A 23,479-nucleotide genomic window follows, 5' to 3' on the forward strand; every position below is an offset into this window, starting at 1 on the left:
TTGCAAGCTACACAAGTATGCAAGCATTTTATTACTTTGTTAAAGAAGACACATTTGTTTTGAAGGCTCTAAAGATGCCTTTGAAAGTGAAGATGAATGATTCAGATGAATAAATACACCATTAGACAACTATTGCAATTTTCATGATTGTTCCAGTTCTAAAACTAACTGATATTTCCAGGTTCTCATGAATGAACGAATGAATGAATAAATGAATGAATGAATGAAAAATGCATCATTTGGCACAATTTAATACAACGTAATATATTACATCCTGCTAAAAAAAATAAAAATAAAAATACAATAAGCAAATGTCAGCAGTTTAGTGCATTTGAAAGTTTTGAAATGTGAGGGATGTTAGAATAGTTTGCTGCTTTACCTGCTGTTCTCCAGGATTTTCTTGAAGAAAGTTTGGATTCAGTGGAGTAGATGTTTTCCGTTTTTCACATTTCTAAGGGTAGCATGTTTTCCTCCTGCTCTGTAGCCAACACTTAAGAAGCTAGTTCTGTCTGTGATGTTGTCAAGAGCAAAATATGTAAAATAGTTTCTAACCTGTGATAAATATGAATTTGTCACCAAGTTGCGTTCAAGTGTGTTGAAAATTATAGTCGCAGACCAGGTTCTATAACCATCAACATTTGAACTTTAAAGTGCTCAGCTAAAAGTGAACAGCTTTTGCAAACACTTTTCATTCCCTTTCCCATGTCATATACAGAAATGTTTACACTTTTACTGTAAAAAAAAAAAAAAAGATTTTTTTTTTTATGTCAGATATATTAATGGGCTGTCCTCAGTTTTTGAGCGTTTTTATGTTCTTATGTTTTTAAGGCGGGCTCTAGCAGAAATGTAATTTCTCCTTAAAACTGCAGTTTAAAAAAGACTCAAAAACGCGGTTTGAAATCGCTGGCGTTTCTTACGTCACAAACTACCTTTTAACCAATCAGGTCACGAGGGGGCGGGCTTTAGCATATCATTACTATGCTGCAGGAGTCTCAAGAGAAGCCAAGTTATCCCAGTATATTTTTCTGTTGATATGTAAAATCGGGTAGATTTAGTAATATAGCGTGTGAATTATGTATATGATGTAGCCTACATTACGATGTTATGATGAACTATATTCTCCACTGACGTTCTGAGTTGTTCAAAGCGTTTCTATGGATGCTGATTGTTAGAAGGCAGCTGTCTGAGTCTGAGGTGGCGAACGGGAACATGTTTGTGTAACATTAGCAACACATTATTAGCTGTTTGATAACGTAGTCAAGCAAAAGGCTAATCATATTAATTACCGTTATGTGTCCGATGTTCTGAAGAGCGATAAATAAAACGCATTAGCCTACCATTCTGATAAACTGACTTGTATACGAGTCGAGCAAGTGGATCTCTGAGCTGGTGTGAGTGAGTGGAGGCGGGGCTAGTTTGCATATTAATGAATCCGTGTATATTAAATTAAGCAAGGGTGTAGAGTTACATTCAAGCCATTTTAAGCCATGAACATTTTTTTGTTTAAATATGTAATTTTGGTGATCAAAGAGTTTCAAGGGATACAATTATTGACTACAAGTATTACTCTAATAGATAATACTTGCAAAAGTATTATCCAACCCGATCTCACGGCAATTCGTACGGATTTTACGAGGTGGCTAATTCTTAAATTAGAATTTTTAGATTTTTGCTAAATCGTACATTTTACAGGTTGCTCAATTTGTATGAATGACCTTACCCGTGACCTCGCCCCTAAACCTACCATCACTGGGGTTTAGACAAATCGTACCAATTCGCACTTTGACCCTGAGAAAATGCTTGTTTTAAAAGACATTGTATAGAACAATATTAATACGAATTATTTTTGTTGTCAAAAAGTGGGTCAAATGGTGCAGATGATTTCTGAGTTTTCTAGAACGTGTTTCAGAACCTAAATGCTTATGTATATTTACTTGTAGCAAAAAAACGGCGAACGATCAACGTAACTTTAATATCATAAAATAAACAAACTATAAAATGAAAGTAAAGCAGCAGCCCCTCACGGACGACTGCCACACAAACATAAGCAAAACACAATGTAAAGTCAAGGCCTGGTTCTCTCTCGCGTCACTCCTCCTTTTATGCTTCCCGATCTCCTTCCGTGAGACTGGAGATCGGTGTGGGGAGCAGGTAACGCTCATTAGCAATCATGCCATCTGTTCCCATGGCTCTCGACCTCGCCACAGTCCTGTATAACATTAAGTGATTTAAAGGGGACATATCATGAAAATCTGGCTTTTTCCGTGTTTAAGTGCTATAATCAGGTTCCCGGTTCATCTACCAAACCAGAAACGTGAAAAGTGACAAGTTGACAACCCAGTAACTTTGTTTTGGTCAGCCTTTCTCTATAAGCATGTAAAAAAAATAAGCCGATCACATTTCGCTCCCCTTGTGGCGTAGGAAGGGGATCTTATTATATTTTTACCTCCCCTTAATCTGCACTTTTCCACCCACGGTATCCCAATTGGTTTTCACAAGCGACAACATTGTAACCAGTTCTAACGCAATGGCAAAAGTTGGAGCAAAGCATGAAAACTGTTCTGCTGTTGCTGCACAGACGAGCACTGAACACTATTAGACCAAAAAATATCACAGCTGTCTTATAAAGACCTCAGGGAACTGTGTAAACTTGTGTAAAAGTTAAACATGACGGTACATGCAAGTCGATGATATGAATCAATGTATAACAACTACATAAATGTATCCACTAACCTTTCAGAAACGTCCAGGTGCCGTCTAAAAGTTGCAACCTGTTCCTGAGTCTCTCATGTAGGGCTGCACGAAGTGAGATTATTCGTGTGTTTTGTTATTGCCGGAGTATCCGAAGCTTGTGTAAAGGATAGTCCGTCTTCTGAACGGGAAGCGGAAAAGCAGCTCATTTGAATTTAAAAGGACACACAACGGTGCGTTTTTGCTCACACCCCAAAAGGGGCAACTTTGACAAGCTATAATAAATGATCTGGGGGGTATTTTGAGATGAAATTTCACATTCACACTCTATTGATTTATATAACATTTTGTAAAAAGGGGCATAATATGTCACCTTTAAATTGGCGTTTTTCTTCACTTAATGAATCATATGTCACGTCAATACTGTCTTTTGTTGAACAGTTATTTTGATATGCAAGGCACATTTAAATAAATAAAAAATATTGAAAAGCAACTGCATTATACATGCCCTCTATACTCAGATTTGTGCACTGGACTGAGACTTATTCACTGCAGCGTGTGTGCGAGCCAAGCCATCAAGTCCTAAAGAAAGTCCCTGTGGAAATAAAGAACTTCATTGAGCAGTTTCTTTAAAATATCCATGTATATTTAGCTAATGACCACAGCATTTTTTCATATAAGCATTTAATTATCACACAATACATACCACATTTAGCAAGTTCCCAGATACTTGCCAAGCAATATATTAAGAGTCACACTATAATTGAAAAATGAAAGAAGCCCCGGAAGCTTTTACACTATAACGGTTTAGACTTATATCTTCAATCATCTCCCTAGTCCTGTAGTCCCTCGTTCCACTGAACTGAAACATTTCAAACTGAGAAATTCCCAGAATTTACCACAAAACCCATTGAATATGGGCTAATTGCTTTATTGAATATTGAATATACTCAATATTTTCTCAAGTAGTCAGAAGATGATTGCAAGTGTAAATATATGAAGACAAAACCTTATAAGCCTTTTGTTAGTAATTATCTTTCATCTAATGGGAAACACACAGCTGCACGTGCTGCTACACAATAACTATAACTTTATACCAAAAAAATAAATCAATAACAATAATATTGGTATAATGATTAACTTGTTTCCTCGACGCAAGGTCCTATGTTCTAGATTTCATTACTAAACTATATATATACGTATATATATATATATATATATATGCACTCACCTAAAGGATTATTAGGAACACCTGTTCAATTTCTCATTAATGCAATTATCTAATCAACCAATCACATGGCAGTTGCTTCAATGCATTTAGGGGTGTGGTCCTGGTCAAGACCATCTCCTGAACTCCAAACTGAATGTCAGAATGGGAAAGAAAGCTGATTTAAGCAATTTTGAGCGTGGCATGGTTGTTGGTTCCAGACGGGCCGGTCTGAGTATTTCACAATCTGCTCAGTTACTGGGATTTTCACGCACAACCATTTCTAGGGTTTACAAAGAATGGTGTGAAAAGGGAAAAACATCCAGTATGCGGCAGTCCTGTGGGCGAAAATGCCTTGTTGATGCTAGAGGTCAGAGGAGAATGGGCCGACTGATTCAAGCTGATAGAAGAGCAACTTTGACTGAAATAACCACTCGTTACAACCGAGGTATGCAGCAAAGCATTTTTGAAGCCACAACACGCACAACCTTGAGGCGGATGGGCTACAACAGCAGAAGACCCCACCGGGTACCACTCATCTCCACTACAAATAGGAAAAAGAGGCTACAATTTGGAAGAGCTCACCAAAATTGGACAGTTGAAGACTGGAAAAATGTTGCCTGGTCTGATGAGTCTCGATTTCTGTTGAGACATTCAGATGGTAGAGTCAGAATTTGGCGTAAACAGAATGAGAACATGGATCCATCATGCCTTGTTACCACTGTGCAGGCTGGTGGTGGTGGTGTAATGGTGTGGGGGATGTTTTCTTGGCACACTTTAGGCCCCTTAGTGCCAATTGGCCATCGTTTAAATGCCACGGCCTACCTGAGCATTGTTTCTGACCATGTCCATCCCTTTATGGCCACCATGTACCCTTCCTCTGATGGCTACTTCCAGCAGGATAATGCACCATGTCACAAAGCTCGAATCATTTCAAATTGGTTTCTTGAACATGACAATGAGTTCACTGTACTAAAATGGCCCCCACAGTCACCAGATCTCAACCCAATAGAGCATCTTTGGGATGTGGTGGAACGGGAGCTTCGTGCCCTGGATGTGCATCCCACAAATCTCCATCAACTGCAAGATGCTATCCTATCAATATGGGCCAACATTTCTAAAGAATGCTTTCAGCACCTTGTTGAATCAATGCCACATAGAATTAAGGCAGTTCTGAAGGCGAAAGGGGGTCAAACAAAGTATTAGTATGGTGTTCCTAATAATCCTTTAGGTGAGTGCATATAGTTATGTATGTTTTCTTGTGCAAATGTATTATCCTTATTTCAGCTATGCTTCATGTGCATTTATTCTGGCTGGGGAGTTTAAGACATGACTTGAGAATGTTAAATAAGCAGTGCTTAATATGTTTTAACAATTATGTTTGGACTTTCGGACAATTGCCAAAATACATTTTCAAGTAAGACATGTGAAATCAGAAGTGAGTCAGTGAGCAGCAAGACTAGTGTTCGGTTTTGTAATGCTTTCACCAAGAGGCAAAAGTGGTATTCAAAAGTTGAGGAAACTGTAGTCAAATTACACACTCAGTTGGTTTTGTAAGTGTGGAGAAGTTAGCACAAACCCTGCTGCGAACATATTTAAACTTGATACGTTTCATTGAATTTTAACACACAGTTTAAAAAAATAAATCAGTTTAATAATACATTTTCAACAGAAATCAAAACCTCAAGTACCCTGCAGTCAGTTACAGAAACATGCGGTCTATTATTACTTACTTCTTCTGAAGGGCACAGCATGTTTAAGATATGCCTAAAGAATTTCAACAAACTGGGGATTGTGAAAGCCATTCATCCTTAATCTTTAATTCTTTCAAACATTAAAAGATTGTTATTTTTTTAACCAGATTTATGAAAAAGAAAGTTAAAAAAGTTATAAAAAAGAAACTGTTTTATACATATATTAAATACAAATTTTAAGCGAAGGTTAACCAAAAATTCCCTGCTGTTTATTATTATGCTCCCTATTGTTAATTATTATTATTATTCATGATGCACATTTGGCATGCATTGAATTTTACATATTTAGAGCAATATTTTAAGTTCAGAGTTCATAAGTAAATTATGCCTATAACAATTCATCTTGAACAAACCAAACCCCCAAAATATGATGCTTTAACAACTCCTTGCTGGATTCAGATAACTCTGTGAATAATGAAAATGCTACATTCCGGGACAATTTCCCTCCATCTTTTCACTGATGCTGTTTTCATTCCTTTTCTTTTGTCTTTTTTTTTTCTCTGGCCCTGTGGAAAATGTCCTGATTGAGAGAGCTGAATGAGGCTGTTGAGAGGGAGGACTCTAAATCAAAGCCCACAGACAGAGCTTTGATTTTTCTCCTCTCTTTCATTATTTATTTCGTTTTCCTCTGGTGTGTTGTCATTTTCCTCCCCTCACTCATCTATTTTGGCTCTACATGGGCTCAGTGTCTGCTGCCTGGGCCACCGATTTATGAATTTCACTTTCACACATACTCGTAAGATCCAGATTCCTGCAGACTCTCTGAGAAGTGTACAGAGACAGTATGAAAAGAAAACAGGCTACTTATATTAAAACGTATGTCCTGAAAGAAAGTCTTGCTATTTCAGTTTAGAAAAGCATTATTTATATATACAATATTGCCAAAAACTTGCTAGACCACCCAGAATGCTAGATCTAATGAGTCATAGCTGACGGAAATTACCGTAATTTTAACCCTTCCAGTCGAATTTATCGCGGCAACTCAAGCATGACAGTTTTGTTATGCAATTTAACTTTGCCGAATCAACTTTCTTGGAACGTATTTGAACAACAAATCATCTCATTATAATAAAAGGCTATTTAATTGTCACCATGGCTGTGCTTCAAAATGTCTGTCCGCTGTTGTACTGAATTAAAATAAATGATCATAACTTCTGTAAAATCGTGAGTTTGTGCTGATCCAGGTGAAATATGAATCAAGGGCTAATGTAGAACTGCGGAGCATTTGTTTGTAAACAGTAACAGTCTATCTATCCTGTGTTTTATTAAGTTCATTAAAACTTTAGTCAATAGATCCTAACTGAAATCGCCATGGTTACTAAACAGATAAGATGCGATTCTAGAGCTAGCCCTTAATATTGCTGTTATACTGCCACACGAGAATAGCTAAACAGCGTAAAACAAAATCAAACACAAAGTATTGCTGATTGCGCACGTGTCGCCCCATCGTCCAGACCCTCAAATAAGCTCCTTTGATTGGCCAAAATTCTCTGATCTCTGAACAGTGTCCGCCAGGTGCACAAATCACTTTCGCTCCACATTTCAGATACAGTATATGGGGCAAAAGTGAGAGTGTGTGGAACTTGTAATTTGTTAGCGAAAAAAACACAGTTTAAGACTCGTAGCGGCAGATTCAAGCAGTTGTAGTTATGGACTTGTGATTGTACTATAAACATATACAAGAAAAGCAATGAATTTGTGACAAAATATTCCACACAAGTGTGCATTGCATGAATTTACATAATAATTAGCAAATTTTGTCCATGACTTTTGATACGGGTGTGTGAATGTGTTTTGCGCCATATTCACTGCAGCAACTGTAGCAAATATTTGATTCATAGAATAGGATTTGTGCACCTGCAGTGAAGAATTTATGAAGGTGTAACTGGTGTGTGTGTTTGTGGGAGAAAAAAAAAAAGTCTACAAGCTTCCAACACTTCAAATATTTTTCTCTGTGACTTCAAATTGGTTGTTCTCTACAACTACAAATTCCACTGTCACAGGTGCTCAGTGGTTTTGCCCCAAAAGAACCTTCATTGTTGTTGTCTTTCTGAATGCAAGAAGACTGTAACAAGCATCACAGAAATGAGCTGCCTGCAGGTGTTACCAAGATGACCTCTGATTGCTCTAAAATGTACTTTGGTAGCGCCCACTGAAAAGAAAAAATCAAAGACAAGATTTCTTTAATCTCTCAACTGTTTCTCTTAAGACTAAATGAAGAGCAAACAGAACCTTATTCTGACATCTCTAGTATCTCTGATGTTTCACCTGAGAAAATATCTCAAGAAATCTCAACAATGTCATAAACTGTAGTTTTTTTTTTATGAACTAAAGTCTAAAATTATATTTCTTAATATGAACTGAAACATTGGACTGCATTTGCATTTGATTTTTTCAAGACCACAATATCAGAGCTTAGCTTTTTGTGTGTTTGTATATTGGATCCCACTTTGAGTTATGAATTCTCACTATTAACTAACAACTAAGACTTTTGCCTCAGAAAACTCCTAATTACTGCTTATTAATAGTTAGTAAGGTATTGCTAAGTTTTAAGAATTGTAAGGATTCAGAGATGTTGAATATGGTCATGCAGAATAAGGCGTTAATGTGCTTTATAAGTAATAATAAACAGCCAATACCCTATAATATGCATGCTAATAATCAAATTAATTGTGAGAATTGGACCCTCAACTAAAGTGTTACCATATTTTGATATACTATTTTTATTTTATGTCAACGTGATATTTCTCCATAATAATATTAGGTGTAAAACATTGTTTTGGTATAATGTACTCTCTTTCTCCATCTTGTATTGCAAAAAAACTTTTTCTGCCACAGGTGGGGCATGGAAACAATTTTAAGAAAAAGTATGAGATATCTCATTAAACATAGTTGAGAACTCACTTTCCAAAATTATAAAATAAATAAAATCTTGAAATGTTTTTGAGCTTGTCCAGTTTCAACCACTTCCAGGGGTAGTTTAAAACATATTTGACCGGATTGCTTTCGTAGTGTAGGCTAAACACTCATGTGGTCGAAGTTTGATTTGAAAATGAAAATCATAAGCGCAATGTTCTCTCACCATTCCTGATTTCTAATGGTGTGTTCACACCGAACGCGAATAGAGCGTCAAATACGCGTCTATCGCGTCTAGTTAGACGCTTGAATCTTCCTCTCGAGTTTAGTTTTCAACTTGTGCGGAAGAAATTCGCGTCATTCGCGACGCCCGGCGCGAATGATACGTCTATTCGCGTCTTTGCATTGACTTTGTATGTAATCTACTCGCGCAAATAATTAAATTCGCGTTCGGTGTGAACACACCATAACACGCGTTCACCGCGTTTGGCTGGTGTTTGCATCTATCAGAGCAGAAACGAAAGCTGCTGCTCTCCGTATGTCTTGTCCTTTCGTTTCCAATCCTGTTCTTATGAAAATTGAGTGAGCTTATTTCAGAAGTGGTTGAAAGTGGACAAAAGAGATGAATTAAAATACCTGTTGTAAACGGGAATGTGTCTGTGATCCGATCGACCAAAACACATCTTAATTCCAGGTGTAAACAGGGCCAATGAAACTTGAAAGAAAGATTTATCTTGCATGCTCTCTGACATAAATAAATATTTCTCTCTGTTTGTTTCTCCAGGGCGGTTTCTCCCAGTGAATGGCTCAGCTCTGACGGGACCGTGGGTTCTGAGCCCTTGGCTACGTGCCACCCACCGGCCCTGTGGTCTGGATGTCACAGTGTTTTTGCACCCGAGGCAGAGTGGACGTTACACCGTCTGGCTCATCGAGAGGGACAAGTCACCACTCGCTCTCCTCACCACCGAGCACCCTCATGTCATCGGGTGAGTTCGCTAAGGCAACCTTCTCATCTTGAAGAGTTCTCAAAGAGTTACTCAACTCTTGGACCTCGTGAAATAGAATCTAATACACACAGCACTGCACTGCTGAGACCTTTTTGAAATTGAGATTTCAGTTTTGCACAGGTTAAAGATTAAAAATCTAATCTTGGCAGTGTTATAATTGGTATTACAGGCAACAATGTGCTTTTTTTCCAGCAGTTTTTAAAAAAAATAATTCAGCTTGAAACCCTTAATGCCCATTAAAACATTTTTTTTTTGTGTAAATAATATTCTATTTTGTAGATAATACTAGCATTAGTTGCACTATCCATTGTTTTTGTATACTATACTTTAAATAAATGTAAAAAAAAAATCATCAAATAATATTCTTAGTGAAACATGATGTTCAACAAGAAAATACGTAGGGCGAAAGTTAATTTATCAATCATCAATGTATTAGTTTGTGACGTGGCTTTCACATAGCAGAATGTGCAATAATATATCAAAGAATCATGCACTATAAGTGTATTAAGTAAATAGGGTCAGTGTGGATTTCATGACACTGCTTTCCCATACCAGAGCTTGTGAAAGAATAATCTCACATTTCATACATTTATTCATTTGGTAGACAATTTTATCCAAAGTGATAGATCCCAGGGAACATACAAACTGATAAAATCAATGCACTGTACATCTAGTTGCATTTTTCAGCTTTTTAAATTTTTTTTTGTATTCATCAAATAAGACCATTATCATCACATTCATTCTTTCTTGATATTCTATATACAACTGGCAAAACATAATATTCGTTTGATTAGCAACACCTCCAGTACTTCCTCTGAGACTCACAGCCTTTAGATTTGACATTGTGTCCTTGAGATTCTCTTCTAGTCCACAGCAACTTCCTGTTTGTGGGATTTGCCTCTGCAGAGTAACTCTGTGTATTACAAGACTGGGCGGAATATGAATGCGTTCAGCCATGCGTGGCATGTTTAGATATGGAAAAGTGCTCCGACTCATTATAGAGTTCCTCTTGAGGTCATTATTTTTGATCAGCCAACCAACCCACATATTTATATGCAATTTTGCCCTCGCCTGAGGTCAACTCTCGTCCAGTGGATGATGTAAATTCCCAGAGCCAAAATGACCAGGGTGGCTTTTTATTGTGTCTGTCTCATAAATCTCAAAAACTTATAATGTTATTCTTACTGAGACACTGAATATTGCGTAGTTTCCACTTTTGTAAAGTCTATTAGTGTCTATTACTTCTGAGCAAGATATGCAGTACGATAGTATGAAAATTGAACTGCTTTATAGCGTGTGTGGGTGTTTGCAGGGAAACATAATATCTTGGCAATTCGTAACCATTTTACATTTAGCTAAATTGGTGACTATAATTCATATTAATTCATACAAATCTCACTTGTGTGTTTTTGTACAATCTGCTTACCCCCAGTGACGGTTATATTTAGCGGTGGGCTTTCATGCGTACTTGTTATAAATGTATACAAAATCGCCACCTCGTGAAATTGTTTCATTTTCCCATGAGTTCGGGTTGGAAAAGCTCCTAATTGAAGACCATTCAAAGACATCGTTTGCTATTTTTCAATATTTCTGAACATAAGCTTATCATGTTTTGAACAGCATTTCAACTTCAAAAAAGTAGTTCAAAAAATCTTGCTCTCCTTCCAGCTGCTATTTAACACTGCTATTTCTGTTCTCTCGGTCTGGGCCTGTGCTTAAAAACGTTCAAAATATTTCTTGCAGAACAGATGAATTAGGCCTGTCTTTTGATGGTCTGAGTCCCTTCGTTTACGTCTAGAACTATATAAAACAAATGTGAAAAAACTAGGTTGAGGAGTATTGGTAAGGCCATAATACCACAGAGTGACTTCTGTGTGTAGCTAACTTATATGTGGTATCTCTTTGTGGAATGCTTATTGGTGAGTCACGAAACTGAGAAAGGAAAAGTATGTCAGACGACAAAATTAAATATATATGGAAATGAAAACATTCAAATACCCTAAAGGCTCTTCTGCCTGAGGGATTATGTGCTCTAGAAAAGGCAGCACACCTCAGCGCCTAAGACAAGCCACTGTTCGCTGCTACGAAGAAAAATGAATGTTGTGTCACAAGATTAGCTTTATGTTCATTAGCCATTCCCGTAGCTAGCAGACGAACGCCCCAGTAGTTTGAGGAGTTACTGAAACAGAAAGAGGATCTGTCAAAGATCACAACTGCGGAAAAAAGCACACATTTTTCAGTCGAGAGTCCAAACCTTTCTATGAAAGCTTGTTTCTGCCACGGAATACAACTATTTAAATGATAATTGCTAAATCTCACAATTCTGACTTTATAACTCGCAATTGCTAGTTTATACAGTATCAAGCAATTCTGAGAAAAAAAGTCATAATTGCGAGAAGAAAGTCAGAATTGTTTTCTGAGTTATAATTTTTTTTTTTATTCAGAGGCGGAAACAAGCTTCCATACCCTTCAGTAGTTGCTATAAGTCTAATTGCTACCCCTGACATTTTATTCTGCCAAAAAGCTAAATACAGGTAGGAACAAACACAACCACAGCACTTTCCTAAACACCCGTTTGTATGCACTGGACAATTGTAATGATCCATTAGGTAATTGCATCCACCAACAAAAGATTGAGTTGGAGGACATGTTATATAATATTTATGTCTAATGTTGCATTATGTGGCTATTTTCCGTAGTTGTTCATTAATTATTTTTATCAAAAAATTTAACCGTTTCTTTTTACACATAATATATTGCTCTAACAATATTTCTAACATAAATTCAGAAACATAACTATCCATTTTATGAACTTGCTTTAGCCCAGCAATCACAGAATTCTATAACTGCTTAAGAGTCGAGCTAGGCTTGCATTATGCATAAGCAGTTGAAAATGCATTATATAAAACATTAAAATGTTTTAAAATCAGATTGGCATGGAGATCATGCCATGTGTATGCTGTGGTAGACCTATTATGTAAAATAACATCACTAAATTATTAATAATAATGTATATTAGTATTACCTCATATCACTCATTCCTGAAAAAAAAAACTAAAATGATATCTATTACATTTCCCTGTGGCCAAACCAGAGTTTATATCTCCTCCACTAAGATTATTTGGATGTGTGATGTTTTGTTCCTGGAACTGAAATTCCACAAGGGTGTTCAGTCACATAGTTATGTGGTTTGAGCTGCCTGTACTTTTTCTAATGGTGTCTAAGTGTTCGAGATCACAATATCTAATCATGGATTGCAATCTGTTTTGCTAATTGGTCTCATTTCTATTGCTGTGCATATCTGTTGGGCTTTGGACTATAGTATTTGCTGAGGATTAACACTTGTTTTAATCAATTAACCAGGGCTGATATACTGGTCAGCCAATAAAATGCTGTAAGAGAGTTCGATTAGAGATTTGTTTCATAGGAATGTGGTGGTGTGTTTAAACTTCATTAAAAGATTAAGGAGCACAGGCTACACTACAACCACTAATGATCATTTCTTCCATACACACACACACAAAAAGTATCAAAGTCTGCAATCAAAAGTCATAGATGAACTACCCTATGAACTCAAAACTAGCTACAAAAACTATTCCAATAACAACCTATCCACATTCATTTTATAATTCTATAATGGAGATGGTTGTAACAGAGGTTGAATTGTAACACTCCTCAGTTTAACTACTCATCAAGATCAGTGTTTCCCAGCCTTGTTTCTGAGGCACACCAGATAAGGGAGACCAGATAAGGATGCCTCCAGGAACAAGGTTGGGAAACACTGACTTAGCTGATAGTAGATCCATTTTGGGGTATGTTTACTCAACGATGTGCTGAAAACAGAACAGTTTTTCCTTTGCGTTTTTGAAAAGTTTTGCGTACCGATGAAAACGTTGTCAAAACAATCCCCGTTCACACGGATCTGCGAAAACGACAAAAACGCAGTATTCTGCTGCCAGGCCAGTAGTTGGCGATGTCACTTTGTAAAGAAACACTACGCGCTTATTGACTGAACCAGAAACTTTAAAGTGAGTGGACCTTGTTGAAATAGGTCGGATCTCAATATCTACTCTCAAATTGCATAATTCTACAATAATACTAAAATAATTGGACAATTACGAATAGTTAAGTGTGGTTTTGCTGTCATCCAATAGATTCATAAAGGGGAAAAGCTGCTTATAACTGCTGGTCTATGATCAGTTTTCTCCATAATCATAGCATATTGGCGATTTGGCAAACAATTCAGTGCATATCTTTGTTTGAGCTCTTGAGAGCTTCAAATGTTTCTATTTTGCAATGTGTTTGTGATGGATCTGCCATGAGCCTTAGCAAATCACAACAAAAAAATGAGTCCATCGCCACAAACAGGGAGCAAAGTGGTCTTCAATTGTGACAGTTTTTGTTATTACAGTTATTGAATCTTGCTTACGCAGGAAGGAAAAGTGATCAAGCCTCAATAGAGAGGAAAAGGGCAAGAATTGTAACAGTTAACAAAGATCCTAAAATCATATTCCATTCAGGTTACATCACAGAAAATAGCAAGTATTCAAAAAGGACATATCGAGCTTGAGCCTCTCAAACTGACAGAGGACCGAAATCAGCACCACTTTTCCAGGGTACAATAAGTAACAAGACTCTCACTAGACAAAACATACACGGAATTTATAGGAGGTGGCCAGCACCATGGAAAGAAAGGGGAAACAAAACCATACAGTTTCTCACAAGAGCAACAACACAAACCCTGGAATGAGCACAATACATTTGACTAAATTTAGAGCCATGGATACATTTTTGTTATTTTAGTTAATGCAAAAAGAATTCTATTAAACAAAAATCACGTTGATCAAGACATCACATTTTCCCATGTCCCCTCTAATACATCAAAGTTGGTACAGTCTCATTTTAGAATTCCCTTAAAACAGATCAACTTCCCGTTTGAATCTCTTTGTCACTATGCTGGTCCATTCCCACAACACACCAGGTACTAAATATTTCAAGTCAACTTCGTGAGATTGCGTCATTGCGATGAACCAAGATGAGTAACAGCTTTTGAGTGATTATAAAGGGACCGCTCTTTGCTTGCTTCCTAGGTGATAATCAATTCAGAATTTTAATAAAAAAAAATGTTTTTTAGAAAAAAATATATAAGCATTATATTCCTCCCAAGTCCTAACTTCAGTGGGTCTTAAGCTCATTGAACGAGAAGGTAAACAATCTCAATGTTCCAATTTAAACAAATTACCCACCAATTCACCAAAATGTAAAATATTTAGAATTACTACATATTGCCATGAGGGTTTGTTGGGAGACCAATATCTACTACAACTTCAATTTGGATAAATGTTGTTACCACCATTCCTGGTTTCCAATACTCTTACTATATACCAACAACTGTATAATTTAGAAACAAATACTTGCCAAAATCCTAAGCTTCATTTATAATACCTAACTGCTATGCAACATCTGGAAGTTAGGATTCACAGGTTGTTATCAGTCTACCAGGAAACAAAATGTTTACAAAGTACTACAATGAGCCCGTCTGTGGAGAAATCACTGGATCACAAGTGTGTTACTTCTGAGTAATACAATTTTCCTTGATGCTTTTACTTTTCAACCCATTTCTTTCTTCATGCAATCTTAAAAGTTTGTTGGACTGAGTTTGGAGGGATATTTTGCTGGTACTATGGACGTTAGCCAAGCAGTCAAAGCCTACAAACAGCACCAGTGCCACTGGGAGCTGAACTCTTCACTGCTGACACAATGCATTACCTCCCAAGTCACTTCTTATTACTTGAGTAGCAGCCATCACAAAGCAGGCCGGAGACCCTAATGGTGACTCATTCCTCTATTGTGTTTCTACACACCACAGCCAATAGCCTCCATCTCTTCTACAACTGCCACACAGAGGGGGTCAAAATGTCCCTGTCACCGCTCACCCCCTCCTCTTTCTGAGTTTGTCTCCAAGGACTAGAGGCGTCAGACGGTTTCCATTAACTGGAGAGTACAAGAGGCATAAATACTTTAGTAGCAAACATGAAAATCGATAAATGCTTGTCATCCACTAAGGAACTTTCTGTCATTGCAATTAAACATTGCTCTGCTTCGTTTCATACACAAATCACACAGAGTTGTGTATTTATTCAATTATTTGTTTGTTTGTTAACCTGTCTGGTTATGTTCATCTGTGCCGGCAAACGGGACAGAGATGCGGTGCAAGGTCAAGGCCCTATGCAAATCCCACACCATGGCATTATGAGGGAGTTACATTGATTAAATTTGCAATATTACTTTTTTATTATTGTTATTTGGAGCTATTTTATTCCAGATAGAAGCCCGTATCATAATTTCAAGTTCATTTTAAGTTCATTTTGTTTTGGAAAACCGTTTAGTGAGTTGTTTACCTTGTGATTATTTTGTCCAGTTTTACCTGCGTGACCCATTTAAGGACAAATTGTGGACCGTTTACGGACATGACAGGTTGGTACAATTGTATTGAAAAGGTAATGAGGTATTTGAAAAGCTGCTTGAGGAAATGCATTTTCAATAGGAAAAATATGCATGAAACTTTAGATGGCGCAGGCTGATAGGTATTTAACTCATTTGGTAGCGATCACGTCATTAACTGTTGCATCAGAGGTCAACATTCAAACAAATACGGTAGTGTTGCTGTTAGCAGTCTGCAGCGCACTTTCAGAAGCCCTCCACCGACAGTTTTTCGGCCACCCTGACTCCTCACTCTCGAATGGTTTCTATCCCAGCAAGGGATACAGGGAAGGACTCTGGGTTCGTGCCAAATTCCGAGCTCAGAGCCCTCGACTCGGACAGAACGCCAAATACCCATATTCCTTTACTCAATCTTATCATCTTTAAGTGTTAACTCATGAAATAGCCTATACACTGATCAGCCAAAACATTACAACCACTGACAGGTAAAGTGAATAAAATTGAATATATCATTACACTGGCACTTGTCAATAGGTGGGATTTATTAGGCAGCAAGTGAAAGCAGTCAGTTCCTGAATCCCATGTGTTAGAAGGAGAACAGAAATTAGCAAGTGAAAAGATCAGAGTGACTTTGACCAAGGCCAAATAGTAATGGGTCAGATAATCTTCAAAATGACAAATCTTGTGGGATATTCTCTGTATACAGTGGGTTAGTATCTACCAAAAGTGGTGAAAGGAAGGACAACTGGTGGGTCATGGGCGCCCAAGGTTCATTGATGCACGTGGGGAGCAACTGCTTGCCCATCTAAATGCTAAATAGCGATAGATTCTATTAACACTAAGTGAAAATATCAGTATTTTATTTGCAGTAAGTGTAAATAGTTTAGATGTGATTTATACTTTTAATAGTGGCAGATGCTGTTTGCACCTCAGTGTATTGTAAAATAAAAACAGAATGCAATATTCAGTGTATATGATTGTATTTATTAAAATCATAAAAATTATTTATTGGGACATTCATTAATATCTGAACAAACAATATATCAAAAGAAAGAATAGAGAGAAAGAACAACACAAATATATTCTAGCATCATGAGGAAGGGGAAAGAGTTAATATGGTTGTCCATCTCAATCAAATGGTCCCCATGTTTTTAACGAAACCATTAAATTTAAAACTATATTAATCATGGCATAGCATAAAATATCATATTTATTATTGCTGAATCTTTTCTATTTTTAAAATAACACATTTTAATGACGTTATATTTATTGAACAGAAATATATATTTTTTTATCAAAATAAACAGACACTATTAAAAACTTTGCTTAAGTGATTGGTTTGAACAAGAATTAACTTAAGCAACTTACAAGTATTCAATAATGCAAAAAATTTACTTTAGCTAAAGTATTTGCATCATGACTGGGCGCCTTCTCACCCCTGTCACCCTGGCCACCTCATATATATGTAAGGTTTGTCATCAAAACAAATCACTTTTATGCTTTTTTCCCCCACTAATTTACAGGTAGTTGCTCAATCAGATGTTCAATAAAAACATATTTTTCCTGCAATCATACACTGTGGGAGTGGTGAAAAGCCAATATATGAAACTGCACCTCACGTACAATCAAAGGACACATGCAGATTAATTACATATTTGGTAAAGAGCTAACAGCTTTGTGTGGCTCTGGCGTATTTCATGGGATTTTGTTTGTTCCTGGCCTTGTGACTGTTTCTCAGCTCTCCATTTAGCATCTGTCGGAGCTGACCCCTCTCTGCTGATGCATAGCGCCGATGGGCTGGAAATGACCCTGACTTTCACAGTCTGGGAAGAAAGCCAGGAGCTTCACATTCATCAGCAGAGCTTAGGAACTAAACGAGAGGCAAATACTACCTAAGAGATGTCTGCCAATTCTAAGCACACCGAAATCCATTCATGAGTTTAACTGGACGTGTGGTGTTGGCCAGCATGGCTAGTGTTTGTACTAGGGTTTATTTTGTAACGATTAAATAGGACATAGGTCTCAGATCAATATTGATTCTAGAAGAACTCCATCGCTTATGCAAGCAGAGCCATCAAAGACAATATCAAGACATGCTGCACTGCCACTGCATTTCTCCTCTATAGTTTCAAAGAGCTCTAGTGGCAACTGTAGTAATGTATTTAGTACTTATTTCTTTTCTTTTTTTCATTACAAATGATGCATCTTTGAACGATTTCTGAAAAAACTCTGACCACTTAATTTGGCCCCTCATCCCCAATGTCCGCACATATTATTAAACATTGACTTGCATTTACATTCAATCATTTAGCAGACACTTTTATCCAAAGCAACTTACAAACGATGAGAGCAATATACTTAAATATTTTACATACAAATTCGACAGCAATGGACCTTCGTTTATTGAGGACTCGTGTGAGTGATTTATCGCACCAATGTAAGCATACGGCAGTGTTTAGTGGGAGGATCACTTTGAACTTGAAAGGGACAAAACTCACTAGTAAGCATGCATACAACATATTTCAACATGTTTTATTTCCCTTGTAAAAAAAGAAGAATTTTGTAGATAAAGGGTCCTATCTTGCACCCAGCGCAATTGACTTTGCACACCGACGCATGTATCATTCGAGGACTTTTCCCTCCACCGGCAAATTAGGGAATGAACTTGCGCTCCCTGGGCGGTTCAGCGCAAAAAAGGAGGCGTGTTCCGGCGCAAACAATCCCTGGTGCTATTTTGCAGTTCCAGAAAACACTTGCGCCACTGACCAGAAAAAACCTAGTCTTGCGCGTACATTCAGATGCTATTTTAAGCGCGCATGCTTGGCCATAATACAGAGTGTGAACAACGCGCATACACTGTAGATGATTCTCTCATCTACACAGATGCATTTTACTTTTTGCAAATGATACATTATTATAAGGAAAAATATTAAAACACGAGGGAAATTGTTGTGTCCATGACGATGGGAAAAATAGGCATAAAGCTTACACATTTACCCAAATTATTATATGCATGTTTAACTGAAGCTAATTTGGGTGGGCTTGTCCCATCCACCCAATGTCCCTTCTCTTTCTTTTACGGCCCTGACGAGAACATCGATCTCCTCGGCTGTGAACTGATTCTGAAGCGCGCCTGGAAAATGTGCCGTTATAATAGTATTGCACCATGGAACAAGCGCACCTCGTTCGTCATGCTCTTAAAGGGAATGTGATATGACGCTCTTATTGGTTTGTTTCCCGTTACGCCCAAACCACACCTATGAATAATGAAGCTACTTCAGACCAAACCCTTTTAGATTTGCGTCGAGCGCAAGAGTCATTTATCCCGCCGGGAAAATAGCAACAGCGCCGAGATCCGCCCACAAAGTTACTTGCGCTTTGCGCTTGACACTTGCGTTTTAGATCGTTAAAATAGGGCCCATATTGTGATATATTGTGGCCCTGTGTGATCCTAAAGTGTTTAACTCTCTGTAGCTCTAAATAGGAAAGCTGATATTTTACAAAGTGTATTTTCCATATAATTAGTTTATTTTTTTAAAAGAATAATAATGATATTTTCCCATCGACTCTTTAATGATTTCTATGGAAACGAACGAATGCAAAGTTTCTTTGGGGAACGTAAAGGTTTTGCGAGAGAAGGCAAAAGCATTGACTTATTAAGATCTTTCCCACCAACATGTCCCTTTATAGGGGCTCCTTAGATTTCACCCATGCCGTGAATACATTATCTTAATTAGCACAGTTTAATACTAAAATATATTAGCTTTTCAAAACAGATGAAAGCTGAAACATCAAATATGGTTTGAAATCAAAATATGCATCTCATAGAATATTTAATGCAAATAAGTTGTATGAATGTATTAAACAACCTGATTTGACAGGAAAACGTAACTATTTTACGAGGTGGCGATTTCACATGAATTTATTACGATGTGATAATCGTACAAAAACGTACGATTATACAAAAATAAATTAAAAAAAAATTAACCATGAAGGTCCAACCCTAAACATTTCCTCCACTGGGGCATAAACAGGTCGTACGAAAACGTACAAATGAGATAATATGAATTCCTACCAATTTGCCAAAATGTAAAGAAAAAAAGTTACAAACTAACATGAGATTGTGTTGATATATATTTACAGAGGGATAACACCTGCAGGGAACAGTGATATATATTTTTACAGCATGCTATACATTTTCTTTTTTTTTTCATATTACATCACAGCTTTGTGGGTTAGATAAAGTCGAAATAGATCCTTGAAATTACAATTGCAAAAACGATGCCTCTCTGGCCTGGCCATTCAACATTTCCTGATGCGTGCGTGGCAAGCACAGCCATCAAAAACAATGTCAAGATGCGTTGCACTGCTGTATCTCCTCCACCGTTTCAAAGAGCTCCACTGACAACCGTAATGGAGGTATTTAGTCCAACAAGTGATGACAAACTACCGCAAGCTCTGAGACAGCAGACGGGAGCAAAACAGAGTCATTGTCCCTGCCAAGTAAAACAAAGAGAAAGTTTTGCAAATAGTGGGTGTTTTAGGACTAACTGGCTGAATACGATCCAAAATAAAGGCTTTCGCTAACTCTCTTTCAACCCCTGTCATTCTCTCTCTATTTTTCTTCCTTGCACTCTCTCCTCTTTGAGACGATGCTGTTTGAAGTGTAAATACCCAACTCGCCTGGCGTGTGGTTCGGCAGCCCTCCCCCAACAACCCCTCCTTTGCTCCCTTTGGCAGTGCGGTCTGGGCTCCCAGGAGCGATCATCTGCATCCTGCCGTTTCATATGCAAATCCGCCTCCCCTCAGCATCCACACTTCCACGGCTATCGTGGCACTTTTACTGATGTATAGCGGCCACTAAAAGGTGCGTCAACAGAGGGACGTGCAAGATGTTGGGTTTGGAGAACGGGCACTTCACAGAAGCATGTGCCGTCAGGTGCATGTCGAAACATTTCATGCGCTCGGGAGAGAGAGGCGCATTGTGCCGGTGCAGGTGTTTGTAGTTTGTTATTTGCTGCTCTTGTCCCCATTCTGTCCTTTCCGCACACTCCCTGTCTGAGTCACTTGGCAGCGACTGCTTCCTCTGAGACTGAAAGGAATGTAGAAAGGGACACAAATACAGTAAAAAAGATTGTGTTTTTATCTCAGATGTTTGCTTATTTACAATAGCCAATCAGCGGCCAAAAAGGTGTGATTTTTGTATACATGGTGAATGGAGATAGAACAAAACTTGTTGATGGAGAATTGCTTACGGGAATTGCACTATTCAGAACTATCTGATTGTAGCAAGGACAGCAGGCAATGCTAGGATTGGGCAATGGAAACCTTAAACATGCCATAATTACGTTCCTTTCTTCTCATTTTTCCTCTCAGACAGAATTATATATGATATTCATACAATATGCTTCATTTCTCCTTAAACTCTCAGAGGAACCTTGAGATTGTTTTATGCATTAAAGCACAGAGAGGATATCTAGTTTTTGTAATCACTCAGTGCTTGTTGTGATTTATTCATGCAGGATAGATAGATACTAGCCTGGGAAAACCCAAACAACTTCCGGCAAATTTAGATTTGCTCTGAAAGTTAGTCTGGCAAAGAGCTCATTCAAGCCCATTTCCAATCCGTCAAAATCGCGGCACCAATCAGAAACGTTGGGGCGGGCTTTACACGATGACGACAGCGCTGGGATTTTGAAGCAGATTTTGTAGCCTACATTACAAAGATGGATGCGCCGTCGAACATCACTCGTTCGAATCAGCTATCGCGTCTGTTTTAAGCGATTTGAACGTTTCCTTTTTGTTAAAAACCGAGCAAAGAACAACACTCGGAGATGTTTCTGCCGCTCTGCATACGTCATCTCCTTCATCGCACTGATTGGTTTTAGGTCTGGAAATGATTTGTCTATGACGCTTTGCCAGACCATAACTCAGTTACAACTGAGAATGGTCTGGTTTTAACCAGGCTAGATAGATACAGTAAACCCTAGTGAAAATGCTCGGTTCATACTTTTTATATACTTAGCTTTTCTAAATGAATCTTATTCTGCGAGCATTAGTTGAGTAGTAGTAGACGGTTAGGGGAAGGGATAAGGCCTGATCACACCAAGGACAATAACGCTAACGATAACAATAAATATATAGTTCTAAAATTAAATTCTAAATATATAAGAACACACCACAAAAATAACGATAATGGCACAGGGAAACGATATCGTTGGAATCACTTTTTAGATATTTTTTCAATAAAAACAATGACAGCCAATCCAACGATATCTCACGACCAATTTGTACGAATTCGTACGAGTGATTAAAAGGTGGCTAATTCGTACTAATTCATACGACCTCACTCGTACGAATTCGTACGATTTGTCTAAACCCACGTGATGGGTAGGTTTAGGGGCGGGGTCAGGGGTAGGTCATTCGTACGAATTCACACGAATTTGGTAACTCGTAAAATATGTACGAATTAGCAAAAATCGTACGAATTTGTACGAGTGAGGTCGTATGAATTAGTACGAATTAGCCACCTCGTAAAATTCGTACGAATTGCCGTGAGATCGGGCTGGCCAATCAGAATCTATCATAAACAGCTTGAACATTTAAAGCTGTTTTGCAGTGCGTACTTAGGATAAACAGAAAAATATCGTCTGCATGGTGTGGACGCTCTTATAATTCTTGGTATGGAACCTTTAGGGTTAGTTGACAAGGGCTTACGGTTAGTGGAATAAGTTGACGTACTTGCAAAGTTACTTATAGTCAGTAATGTCTGTTGAGGAGCATCACAATAAAGTGTTAGCAGATATTGAGCACACAGTCTACTTATCCTCAACTAATAGTCTGAGAGTTAGTTGACATGTAGGTGCAACTTTACTTATACTCAACAGAATTTATAAAGGGGACCATCAAAATAAAGTGTTACCAAATAGTATTATAACTCAATAATCTGTCCCTAAATCATAATTTGAGTGAAAAGGAATGCAAGTTATTGCCGCTTTACTGCATCTATAGTGTTCATTTCAGCTGGAAACCGTATGAAGTGAATTGAAGTGAATGTATAGGTAAATGTGTAGAAGCACATTTTCCCAATGAGTCTGTTGAGTTTGTGCCCTACTTGAAAAGCTACTTAGAAAAAAATAAATAAAGACCTGCTACATCAATTTACAATTTGATCTAATTTTACATACAATTGTATATATACATGGCCACCTGTGAGCCAAACAAGAACAAACTGTCAAACTACCCAACTGAAGCATACAGCATGTTCCAATGTACAGCACTGAATGACCCACTGGATGGAACAATGTGGTTTTGACTCGCACGGCCATTTTGATAGCACACCGAGGACCAGTTTCAACAGTGTGCAAACCCATTTGGAACAGCACTGTCAGGACTTTGTCCTTTACAGAATTGTCAATTGTCAATGTGCTATGGGATATGAATCAGTCTCAAATGGCTAGGCACTACTTGATAATTTAGTGCTTTAAATCTAATTTAAAGTTGCTTCTTTGAAAAAGGGG

The 23,479-nt window shown here is 37.7% G+C and overlaps 1 protein-coding gene across 1 annotated transcript in view; it reads left to right on the top strand.

The window, feature by feature from the left end:
* Window positions 1–23,479, top strand: part of alk (ALK receptor tyrosine kinase) — a 468,950-nt gene that overhangs the window by 296,131 nt on the left and 149,340 nt on the right. Inside the window, exon 4 of the mRNA XM_056255076.1 lies at window positions 9,293–9,494. Coding sequence (XP_056111051.1) covers window positions 9,293–9,494 — 202 coding nt within the window. The remainder of the gene's footprint in view (window positions 1–9,292; window positions 9,495–23,479) is intronic.

This window comes from Rhinichthys klamathensis, unplaced genomic scaffold (genome assembly GCF_029890125.1).
Source record: "Rhinichthys klamathensis goyatoka isolate OS25496 unplaced genomic scaffold, OSU_Roscu_1.1 h1tg000117l_1, whole genome shotgun sequence".
NCBI lineage: Eukaryota > Metazoa > Chordata > Actinopteri > Cypriniformes > Leuciscidae > Rhinichthys > Rhinichthys klamathensis.